General features: G+C 36.9%; 1 protein-coding gene across 1 annotated transcript in view; it reads left to right on the plus strand.

The window, feature by feature from the left end:
* The window catches only part of LOC104521836 (proton-coupled amino acid transporter 4), a gene marked incomplete at its 3' end in the record, with an annotated part of 38669 nt that overhangs the window by 6428 nt on the left and 19127 nt on the right, over positions 1 to 13114 (plus strand). The window contains exons 6-7 of the mRNA XM_010163955.2: positions 7216 to 7443; positions 8694 to 8792. Coding sequence (XP_010162257.1) covers positions 7216 to 7443; positions 8694 to 8792 — 327 coding nt within the window. The remainder of the gene's footprint in view (positions 1 to 7215; positions 7444 to 8693; positions 8793 to 13114) is intronic.

Consider the following 13114-nt stretch of genomic DNA (forward strand, 5'->3'; position numbering starts at 1 on the left):
ACAATCACACACATAATATGTAGGATTAAACATATGCAAACACATTTCAATATGCTACAGATTTTTAAATAGATTGGATGTTATTAGAAAGACTGTGATTCATTTTTGTGAGTTGATTTATTTAAGAATGTCTAAAAATAAAATATTTTGTCATGCCATATTTATGAAAAAGTCAATTAAAAATTTCAAATGGATCCCCACAACCACAAATGCCTATATGCCTCCCAAGCAACCCCTTTCTGTAAAATCCAACTGTCCCTCTTCTCCCTCCCAACCATCCGTCGCAGACAAAAGCAAACAAAACCATGCCTGTCACTTTAATGATGACTGCTCCTACTTTCATTCACTTGTTTTGTCTCTCATTCTTCAGTCCTTCTAAGCTCTTATTTTTCTCATTAGTAGAGATTTTTCTGTTGATGGGGTCTCTGATGTCTGTTGGTCCTTCCTCTTTGCACGCTCAGCAGTCTGTGTGGCTGAGCAGGTGGGCCATGGGAGGTCAGCCAGGACTGGTTGCACTGGTTGGCTCTTTGGACAGGAGCCACAGGCACTTTGAGCGTGTGGTGCTCTCTCCTCCATGGGTTTATTAAGGACTCCACCAATGTCTTCTGCTGTGTTTTCTGCTCATAAGATTATGGTTAGTCACTTAACATAAAGCTAATGAGAATGAATCTGAGCCTGTATCTAAACATGTGCTTCTGTAATTAGTGAAGTTGATGGGGAAAAGGTATGGCAGGTTACTGAGCTTTAACTGTCCATATGGACTCTTATTGTACCCAAAAGGTAGAATAAAGGTGTCCTTGGCATAGCTTAACTCACTTTAATAAGGAAGAAGAGTGTCCCCTTGGGCAGTTAGTACATAGAAGATAGTATGGTTTTTTCCTCCCCCTGTAGATGAGTATTTATATTTTGTTTTAAAAGTATTCCAAGTTCTATGGATGAAGATCCTGTGAAGATGAGGCAAGTTTCTGTATGTGGAAGCTGGATACTCTTTAATTTGCATTTTGGGAGAGAAAAAAAAAAACCCCAGCCTTAAAAACTACAGTGCCACTGATCTCAGTACCTGAAAATCCTATTTTGTGTCTGATGTCCTTTTGCTGCCTTCCAAAGTTGGGATTTTTATTGCATCTTTTGTAATGTAAGTTGGAATCGAAACCTTTCCTATCAACTGCATATCTGATCAACCAGTTTTGACCTTAAGCAAAAGACAAGACTGAACACTTATTGACTTACTGATTTTAAAAAAACCTGAAACCTTTACAGGAAACCTGTTGCTGCTTTCCTGTAAAGAGTTGAAAGATCTTGTAGAAGAGCAACCTCTGAAAAAGCAGTGACTGCAGAGACACATGACATGTAACCCGTGAATGAATTAAAGTCATCAGCAGTTCAGAGGTCCCACTTGGAAGTGTATTTGATTTAGATTGCTCTGTGCTCTTTCTTTTGGGAGGGACAAGGCTGTGGTTTCTTTCTGGTGACTTTCTGTTGCAGAAATCTGTCCCGTAGAGGGCACCAAAGAACACAAATTGCTACTGCTTTAAATCTCCATTATTTGGGGTAGTGGAAGGGTGAGACAGGTGGACAGGTGAACAGAAGGAATGGAGAACTAAGATAAAGGAAAAACGTAGTAAAAATGTTACTAATACCACTCCTTGACCAATGCCTCTGCGTCATGCTCCATACTTTTATTATGTTTGTATGTTGGTTTGTGCAAACTAACAGCCCACTAGAACCAGTGGGAACATCCACTGAGATGTTTTATTTGGTATTCCTGGTTAAAACTAGTACCAAACCAAACTTAATAGTCTCTTCCTTCACCTTATTTACTATTTCGCAGAACAAAAAAGCAACAAAGCACTTTGGAGTGGTTCTGGAATGTTAATCCAGTATTCATTGGTCCACATTATTTTGAGGTGAATATTTAGTTAGACACAGTGATGCATGTGAGTCTAAATATTTGTTTAATCTTTTAAATTCTGTGAAATGTTTGATATACCCTTCACCCTAATGGGCATGCAGTATAGCTTCTTGTGCTAAATCTTTTCTCATTAGTGTCTGTGGGATTATAACGTCAGCTGCATTATGTTAGTGTTTTCCAGACTCTTTGTGGTACAAGACCCTACTTGCAGTTATATCAAATTTCAAATTAAGCTTTTCCTAAGGAATATTTTGCTGGTGCACCAAAGAAACTCAGATTGGTGGCGAGTGTTCTGGTTAAGTCTGGCAGCATATGAACAAGGGGCTTACAGGTTAAGGTGTCTGGAATTGGAGAAGAATGGTGAAACTGGAACAGGCAGCTGGAGGTTGACTGGAGCAGGAACACACTGGGGTAGTAAAAAGAATCTGTACCCAAAAGAGCATGGTCCCCTTTCATGCCATAGTTACTTTTCTTTTCTTGCTTGAGTAACAGAAGACGTTAAGCCAGGAGTATTGCCATTTATCAACTTGCTTGTGAATATTTGCTGAGTTCTCTGGAAAAGAGTCCTTTTCTCATTGGTTGCTGCTAAAGCTAAAAAAAGGAAAACCTGTTCTTGCTGTGTGGGAGCACTTCATTGGATTTTTAGTGGGATGCTGCGTAATGGATTTTTCATTTTTTATCCTTTAATTTTTGTAAAAAGGAAAAAAAACCCCACCAAACCCCAAAAAACTTAAGAAATTGTACTTAGACATAAAATTAGATGTGTTAAAAATGTTGCAAAGTTGAATACTGAGTAATAATGAAATACCAGAACTAAATGAACCATGAAACATTTCTTCAGCCTTTTCATGCCAAATTATAGGATTACAATATAGTTTTTATCTGCCTGATAACATGCTGGTTTTGTGCCAGATCTGACCTCATCTGTGGTACTGGTTGTTGCTCCCGGTTGAATAAGGAAGGCGTTAGAAGAAACCGATGAGCTCAAAGACTACTGCTTTGATCCCCCTAGATGTGGAAAAGTCCATAGACTGTATGACAGAAGGAGCAGGTTTTGAGATACAGGCAAGGAATCAGTGCTCTCAGTTGAAGAGACTTAAGAGATAGTTCTGAGATAGTTCTTCTAAGACGCATGTTCCTCAGTTGAACTGAATTTTCTGCAGTCACTAATGGTGAATTAGTCATTTTCTGGGTGCCCGACATCAGGAATATGATAACCAGATTTGCACAAGTGTTTGATCCTCATGGAGGCAGCTGCAGTTGGTGGATGCTGTACTTGGGCTGTGTAAATGAGACATTAGGTGAAGCACTCCTGTAAAGAAAGCTGTTTCAGACATCACGCCATCAAGTAGGTTAATGCTTGAATAACTGAAGTGGCTTCTGATGAAGTCACCTTGTGACTGAGGACATCATGAGCCTTCATAGTCACTATGCCTAGTGATATAGATACTTACTCATGTGGTGTAAGGAAGTGTTTGTGGAACTCCTAGGTACCGTCACAATAAGCATAGAACAAAATGCAGGTATGTGTGTTCAGATTGAAAGTTGAACAATGTTCACTGGGCTTTGTGTCATATACAAAAGAATATGTATGTATGCCCTTTTCAAGAACAGATCCATTGGATGGATAAGTGAAAAGATTTGTCTAAATTGACTGATATTCCAGTGATATTTCAGATTATGTTGCTTTGTTTAGGAAGAAGACAGTTAGATACCATGTCTACCGTTCTTGGCCCAGCATGACTGCCATATGCAGTGATGCACAAGCAGAGAGCAGCTGGAGATTGAGTGATTGTTGTCTAGAACAAGAATCTGAGATTATATTAATTCTAATATTTAGGAAACTAGGTTAGACAGATAGGGAGTCATAGTCTGTCCTAACACAATGAGCAGTAAACTTGCACTGAGCTAAACAGTATATGAGAGAGTGTTGGGGTTTGTTTGGTTTGGTTGGTTTTTGTTTGTTTTTTTTTTAAAAAAAGTCCTCCAGCAGCTTTGTGTTTTGTTACTTGTTAGAACAATTTTAAGTGTTATCTGATTATTTATTTTAGAAAATCTAGTGAAACACTTTCAAAGTGACAGTAATGTTAGCCTGCATCTGAACAAATCATTATAATCTCATCTTCATTAGAGTTTTCCTCTGCTGCTCTTACTGTCAAATCTCCTGCAGCCAATTGTTTCCTTCCTCTGGTGAATACTGGGGCAAGGATGGGTGTGTGGAAAAAGAATGGTTACCATGCCTATAGTATTGTAAAGCAGACTACAGTGTTGTGGTTTATTGGAGGAACATAACTCGTATCTGAAACGTGCAAGTGGGAGGTGGGAAGCTGGGATCAGTGAGTCACAGTCTGATAACTTTAGTTGGCTGTGTTTTGCTGATTCTGCAATATTGATTAATCTGATGATGGTTGTGGAGAGTTTATGTTCTGTGCTTTCCTCGTATTTTTGTGAAAATAAAAGACGGATAATGATAAAGGTTATTTCATATGCCCACCCTTGCCTAACACAACGTGCAGGTGTGATCTGATCTGAAGCCCATCATAGGGGTAGCTAATCACGATAGACCTAATCTTGAATAAAATGGTATAGAATATTGTATACTACATTTTCCAGCCATATTAGCCAGTAAACTGCAGTTGAGTGTCTCATTGGAATTGTTAATAAAAAAAAAATAAAATTCTGATTTTTAGGAACTTTTTATTGGGTTTTATGTATAAAAATAGAATGTCTTTGTCTTAAGAGAAAACTGAAGTGATTGAATGCTTGAAATGATCTGAGTAGAAGCTGGTTTATACGGTGGTATTTTAAAAATGTATTTTAGAAGCTGAACTGTATGTCTGCAGTTATTTTTTTATCTATAATTTATTTTTTTTAAATAGCTTATCAAGCTTACAGACATTTATATAAATTGAGGGCACATTAGGTTAAGTATCTATTGTAGCTGAGGTTTTCAATGGGTCCTATGTGCTCAAATTACATTGTAGTTCCTAGAAAACTCTCTTATGTGTCTTTGTGTGCAGAGCAGCTCTGGCTACCTGAAAATGCATGCAAATAGGTGAACACATGAGACTTGTTAAAGTGGAAGGCTATTAAAGTGCTTGCTGTATATTTTAAGTGTGGTGGGAAAGCAGGAAACTTGTACAGAGAGCTTTACTTCATGTAGCATTAGGAAGTAATTTGGTTAAGTGTCTGACACATTGCTTGGCAAAGTGGAGTTATTGTAGCTTTGTGAATTCACTGGAATTCAGTTTTAAATGTATTTAACTCTTTGTAGCTGTCTAAAAACAGTATCTTAATGAAAACTAACAGATGTTAAATGTCTTGCAAGTGACACTTAGGATTCTTGCAAGGAGGAGATGGTCAGTGTTTCTGTAATGACTGGTGTCCTGTTTTCATTTAAATCAAGATTTCTGGAAAATGTGGTTGCAGAATTGTAGCTTTTATCTTTCCCTTTTTCACGATGAAAAAAATCTTTCTAGTGCTTTTTCTTACAAAGAAAATAATTTTAAATTATGTCTTTCTGAGTTTGTATATTGTTTGATACAATGGAAATAAAGTAAATTGTGCAGTTTTTTTCTCCTGAACTTGTACAGTCTGAGTTTTGTCAGACTTTCCAACCTGAATGACATGATTTACATTCACTTGGTTTTACATTATCAGTTAACTCCCTCTGCCTTATGTGAGTCTCACAGTCCCAGTGATCCCTTAATTGCCTACCATATCTCTAGCCTGTCCTCTTTCTGCCCTTCATACATTTCCTCAAGGTAAAAAATTAATAGCCTTGAGTTACTGTGACCTATAAAGTAGATGCCATTAAGTACTGGTAATGATGGTGTTTGCTTAGGACTGCCATGGCTACATATAAACTGATAATGTAATATTAATACTTGACCTTTTTATGGTAACAGCTTAACATTTTTGGATTTTTGAGGCAGAATCTATGATCTTACTAGTTCACTTGCACAGTTAACAACTGATATTTTAAAGAGCAAACCATGTTGAAAGAATTACCCATAAATTAGTCAGTCTTGGGACAAGGCCTGTGAACTATGTGATATGGATAATAATATTTAAGCGTTGCTACACCTGTACAGTTCCTAGGATTGTAGGGTTATACAGTCTTCCTCTGAGTTCAGTTCTTCATTAAGTTTAAGACTATGGCTTTAGTAGCTGGTTGTCTGACAGTACTTAGGAGTCAGAGTCTTGTCTTCAGTTGTTTTGTTATATATTTATTTCCCATTTTTGCTGAAGTCTCTGTGCTAGAAGGAACTAATTTTTTTTTACTAAGTATCTTTTCATATTCTTCAGGCTGCAGGCGTTCTGCAGCATGAACTGATTAAGGACAGCCATATGCTGATTTGTAAGACAGCGAATGCAATGGAAGGGGAAAGGGAAGGATACACTCCTAGGGAAAAGGCATGATAGGATTTAAAACAAATGGATTTGAACTGTTATCATTTTGGAGCAAACAGAATAACCGTGAGCTCTTGCTGTTTTGATCGTGGTATGTATGTAGTGCAGAGTATGTTTCCACAAAACTAATTTTGGCAATTATAGCCCAATTAATGTTTTTCCAAAGTATGCAGTGAGAGTTGTGAATAGTCCCAAACTGAATTGCACCATAAGCGATTATTGTAATATTATATACAAGAAACCTAATACACTTTCACATTGTGTACTGCTGTTTATCTATAGGCATGAGTTTATCTGTTTATTGGATACAGGACTCTCAACTCTCTCAGAGCTCTTTTTTTTTTTTATTGTTGGTTAATAAAGAAGTGAAGTTAAGCAAAACTAAAATAATTTGAATTAAAATAAAGACAGGCAGATTCATATTCCAACATTATTTTGTATGTGTGCTGCTGTGATGTGGATGGAAAAGGCATAAGGTTATTAGGCACTGAACTCAAGTACAACAGCAGTTGGTCATCTAACCCCCTTAATCACCTTACAAAAATTCAAACACTAGTATTTAGGCCTGGGTCCATCTTGCTTGCATTCGTTTTACTGAACTCTCCCTTTCTGAAAGGAATATGATCTAAACTGCTCATGTGGATTTCCTCTTTAGTCAGTGGTGGGATGAGGTGAGATCAGGTCTTTGAGTTCCTGATTTCGTCATTTGTTTTAAGGATGAAACACTTGCTTGAAGTTCCTTGTCTTTCCCTCTGCACTGAGAGTACAGGGATCCTGCAGCAGGTAAAGCAGAGGGACAAATTCCCCTGTGGAAAAAAGCGATGTGACCATATACAGAGACTCAGTGCTACCACTGTTTAACATTTTGTTTGTTTGTTTGTTTTCTACAGGTCCATGAAGGATTCTTGGAAAACAAGACTGCTCCCATAAATGTCAGTGCCACTGGCAGTCCTTCTGAGAAAAGGAGTACTGATTTACGAATATACATGCTGTGTTTCCTGCCATTTATGATTCTCCTGGTCTTTATTCGTGACCTTAAGAGCCTGTCCTTCCTTTCATTGCTTGCCAATCTGTCCATGGCTGTCAGCCTGGTGATCATTTACCAGTATATTGTTAGAGTGAGTATAAAAAAGTTTATTTTTTTTTTTTTCTCCAATGTGGCAAGTAGTATTTGTTGCATGTGGCAGTTGTTCTCTGATAGGTATATACTGTCTGACAATTTCTGAAAGGCAGAATGTTCTTATATTTAATTGAGGCATCTTAATTTAAGGAGGTGCCTTGATACTTGAGACATGCTTTAAACATGGACTTCTACACTACTTTTAAAAGAAAGGATAATATTGCTGCACTTAAGATAATAAAAATATGTATTGTAATGACTTGGAGTCCTTGAGTAGAAGAATATGTGAATTTTTGTTGGTTGCACACAGAACTTACAAGGTTTTAATCTGTGGTCAGTTGTCTTGTGACAGAAAAACAGTTTCAACAACAGTGTTTATTTCTGGTGTTTCTTCAGTACAGTCGGGAAAAAATTCTTACTCTTTAAGAATACACATTGCAGACTTCCATCTCCTGAGAAGTTGATTAGTTGCTGCATTTTCTGGGTTGCTGTTTTCATATTTGGAGGCATTTCATAATGGAACAAATTAAACTGAAGGTTAAAAAAAAAATCACATCTAGAAACTTCTACATTTTTCTTCCTTACAATTTTTGAAAACTATTAAGTGGTAGACACTGTTGCACACACGGTGTAGATAAGTGGTGAGTACCACTATTGCTTGAGAAAGCTTTAACGTGAGTGTTATGAGACAAGTGGGAAGCAGAGGATGGGGAGGAAGGCAGAAAAGCCACCGAGACATATTGGCTGGGTGAGGAGGCAGAAGAAATTACATAGAAGACATTGGGGAAAATGGAGAGTAATTAATTGTTCTGCAGGAGCTCAGCTTGTACTGAAAAGATTTTCTTTCACTGTCCCTTATGATAATGAAGAATAGATGTGCAGTATGAAAGCAGATTAGAAAATGCAATACTCTGAGAAGAGCATAAGTTTGCAGAAGGTTAAGCTTGAGGTGTGAGCTTTCCCTTTTAATTGATACTTGCTCATATAAACCAGTGTGATACTTTAAATGTGAAAATTTCTAGTGTCAGTAGTATGAACCTAGAATAAATATATCTGCAAGTGTCTATGTATGGGTGGGAAAGTGGCTGTAACTATAAAGGACGAAATTTAGGAGGAAAACCAGGGATTGTAAATAGCAATATATACACCGCGGTCAACGTGTACTGAGTGTTCTTTCCTGTGGCATAACTCATTAATCAAAATTGTAGGAAAACTTTACATAACACTGTTTTGCTTTGTTTTCTTCAGGATATAGTAGATCCTCGAAAACTGCCTCCTGTGGTTGGCTGGAAGAAATACCCACTGTTTTTTGGGACTGCAATATTTGCTTTTGAAGGAATCGGTGTGGTAAGTGCTTTTTACTGACTCTTCAAGATACCTGAATCTGTGCTGGATGATGGGATACAGGCAGTTTTACTGCTGTTGTTATTTTGTTGTTTTTGTTCAAGCATAATCGCCCATGTTGATATGAAAAGGGTTAATTTATCTTGTCAAATAAGGCAAAAGTTGAGAACACAACATCCTCATCAAAGGGGAGTTGGGTGAATACCAATTACTACTTGGACACTCAGCACCTTCCCAAAGTACAGGAATGCACTTAGTTCTGAATAGGTTGAGTCAACAGTATAATAACTTGTATCATAATAGGCTATATAATGTAATACTCAGCTAATAATATGATGATACCATAATTATAATGATTCAGCAGCTCAGTTTTAGGGGGTGTATAAAAATAGAAACATATTCAGCATCCTTGTTTTCCTTTGGGATCACAGAGGACAAAGTGATTTGTTAGAAATGCGTTATTCTTCCTGCTTCAAACTTCTCTGTAGATGTGACTTGATAGCGATGGAGATGATAAGAAAAAGGATAGAAATCTCAAAATATATTTTTTGATTTATGGCCTTTGTCAATTACTCCACAGCCTTCTGACAGTGAACCTCAGTTCCTCATTATTTCCTGAAATATGTCAATTAAATAGATTTATAGTTCTAAAAATGTGTTTTTTAAAGGTGAATCTTTTAAAATCTCAATTATTACTGTTTCAAAGGGCTTTCTGATTGCATCTCACACTACCAAAGTTGCAGGTTACTTAGCACTTTTGTTCCATGTGGCATATTTTAAATAAATAGCCAAAGTAGCTTCTGGGAACGGTAAGTCGTAATGTCTTTAAACTGTTGGGAAATTACTATATATACTTTATTTGTTACTAATATAATCACATACTTCAGCAAGTGTTACTGTATGCTTAAAACAAACAAAAAACCCCCTAAAAACCAAACAAACAATACCCCCACCCTCCAAAAAACCCCCAATCAAACCAACCCTAAACCAGCATGCAGTTAATCTGAAATGATTGTCATTGACATAACACAAGAGAGTTTTCAAATCTTTTATTTTCTGTAACTGTCAGCACTGCATTAAACCAGAATATTTTGCCTTGATGCTGTATTATCACTGCCAGAAAAGCTGAATAGGAAAAACTTTTAACTCCTGTTGTGTTACAAAAGTGTGTTTTCACACACGGGATATGTGGATCTAGTGACTGTGAGTCTCCATTTCTCCAGCTTCTCCACTGTTTCTCAAACTGTGAACTCACTGATGCAGAGGTTTAACTGCCATGTACCTGAGGGTATCTGGACACTTTTCTTTTTGTAATCTGGAAGTTCTGTCATAGGAAATGAGCCATTTGTCTGGGATTGTCTGTTATTTACAGGTCTTGGGCAAAAAAAACCCTGCTCAGTGAATCAGAGAGGTTGGGCTTTACTAAGCTTGTTGCTCTTAAATTGTATAGTCCGTCTGGGACGGACTGCACTTACTGTACGTGGGTGAATGCAAGTCATGTGCAGAAGGTCTGATACATATCCCAGCTGTATTAAATTTGTTGCTCATGTGCTACATAGCATGTTATGCGTATTTGTAGCCAGGAAATCCCAAATGAGGGTCCTGTGAGCCTCAGGAAAGTGTGGAAGGCTTACCATTTGGTAGCAGTAGTTTATTGAATTATAGGTAGGGATTTGATTTTTGCTGGTTATTTTCTAGCATAGTAGTTCCCACAATAGACAGCTCCTTAACTTTACATCAGCAGTAGTAACATTGACTTATGATGTAAACCCTTGAAGAACTCTCTAGAGTATTGTGCTTGATTGAATCCCTGGTTGTTACTAATCACATCTTTAAGAGCTCCAAGCTTTTTTCCTTCTTTTATCCAAGAGCATATAATGTAGGATTAATTTGAATTGTACCTTTAAAACATAAAAATACTGCTTAATATTATTAGATATTAGCATTACACGGTTATTGCATGTATTTCTGTATAGGCCATCTCAATTTCTTACTTGATCATAATTTACTTACACTTCAAGGTGAATGAAGAGTGCCTTTTATTACTTTCACTTTGTTACTGGTGTTTACAAACTCATTAAATGTTTATGTTCATTATGGTTTGATATACTTTGCGTATGTACATTTGTCCTGGATTTGACTCAGATAGAGTTAATTTTCACAAGAAGCTGGGAGGGGACACAGCTGGGATAGCTGACCTGAAGTAGCCAAGGGGATATTTCATACCATATGACATCATGCTCAGTAGATAAACCGGGGGAGTTGGAGAGGGGAACGGGGGCTTGTAGCTCTGGGACAGGCTGGGCATCAGGTTCTGGGTGGTGAGCAATTGCATTGTGCATCACTCACTTCCTATGTTCTTTTGTTAGTGTTATTGTTATTTCTTCTTTCCTTGTGTTGTTCTATTAAACTGCCCTTATCTCAACCCATGAGTTTTACCTTTTTCTTCCAAACCTCCTCCCCATGCCACCAGTGGGGAGGAGGGAACAAGCGGCCGTGTGGTGCTTAGTAGCTGGCTGGGCCTAAACCATGACATTACACAAGACCATTAAAGTAATGTGGCTACATTTACAGATTAAAATTAATGTAAAAGTGAAAATCTAGAGCTTAATGTTTCTTCCTTATAAGCAGAATGATATTGAGTATGTCTCTGCTTCTCAGGAGTATTTTGAACATGCAGAATGTTTGCTGTGCATTCTTACCCTGTAGTTGAATGTACCATAGAGAAGATTTGAAGAAAAAAATCATTTTATGGATTTGAATAATCAGAACTAAACAAAGGTGTTGAAGCATGAAATAAATCAGTGAAGCAAAGCGAGACAGGCATTTCCACTTTACATAGTTAATGTTTCCTACAATTCTTGGTGATTGATTCAATTGATAACCAGTTATTACAGCTCAGTACTGTATGTGTGTTTGTGACCTCTTGAAAATGTGAAGTGGAACACGTTAGTTTAAAATTCTTTCATTGAGATGTGAGCTAGTGTATTTTAATTCACATTACAATGAATTAAGAACATTTACATAGTCAAATATATAGTGTTGTATAGCTGATGTGTGATAACTTTTTACCCTGTGTCTTGTTTTACTGTTTTTCCTGTATCCATGTGGTTGAATTGTTCTGGTCAGGAAAAAACCCCACCATTCAACTAGATTGGCTCCTTAGTCTGCTCTCTCCGACTGCTGGCACTCGAAATGGATTTACCTAATCTTGGTCTTGTTGTTAGAGACTTGATTTTAGATTTTATTCTGGAATGTCTTGCAAATAACACTTATTACTGTGAAGCTATACATTGCATTATAAATGTAAGCCTTAAGGTCTTAATTTTATCAGAAAAGTTAATTATGGTTGATTCATTTTATGCAATAAGTTGTCCTTTAACAGTTATGAGGCCTCATTTTTACTCTTCCTTGATTTCAGACATACATTATGCTAATTCTCATCTAAGAGATGCCAGATTATTCAATGTTATGAACAGGGACAGCAAATGAAATTCATAGGTGTTTTTGGGCTGGTTAAGTCGTCTTAAGCAGAACCTGACAAACAAGGAAAAATGTCCTTAGTGTGTTTTTTTTTTACCACCATTGTTCTATGTAAAAAATGGTCTTTCCTGCTATGAGTATTTAATGATCAACAATTTGAGTACAGGCATAAATGATCTATAGGGCACAGTATAAAACAGTACACCTTAGCCATAGCAGTCAGGAGGATTTATTTTCAAAAGTACTTAATTGATTGTGTTTTTATTAACAGAGGAGTGGCTAATGTAGACACAAAATAATTGGCAGTTCAAAATGCCGTGCTCAGGGTGGAAACATGTTTGTCTGGTTTCTTTGAACCAAATAATAGACTACCGGGGAAATATTCTTGCACTGATTTTTTTTCCCATCCCATTGTTCCAAAACACTTTTTATATATTTTATATTTAGTTTAGCACTTGTTATCACTTAAAGTAGTTCTTCAGTAACTCTATTAAAATTAGTGAGACTGAACAGAGGAGTCTAGTCCTATTCACTATGGGGAACATGATTCAGGGAGGTGCAGTGATTCAACACATTCCTAGTAGGATTTTCTTCTTGATCTTGAGAGAGCGTATTTCTCTTTTAGATGGTGAGTGTACAAACATTGATTTGGTTAAAATCTGTTATTAGTTTAGGACTGATGAGCTATCCCTGTGTAATAAGAAAATCAGTAGTATGGAAGTAATTTGGAGTATTGTTACTTTGGGCATAGATGATCCCTAGATAAAAAGACTTTAACAACCATAATTTTACTGACTTTTTTCTATAATAACTCAAAGGATGAAGGGTAGCCTGTTTGTAAT

The sequence above is a fragment of the Antrostomus carolinensis genome, unplaced genomic scaffold (assembly GCF_000700745.2).
Source record: "Antrostomus carolinensis isolate BGI_N321 unplaced genomic scaffold, ASM70074v2 scaffold5893, whole genome shotgun sequence".
Classification (NCBI taxonomy): domain Eukaryota; kingdom Metazoa; phylum Chordata; class Aves; order Caprimulgiformes; family Caprimulgidae; genus Antrostomus; species Antrostomus carolinensis.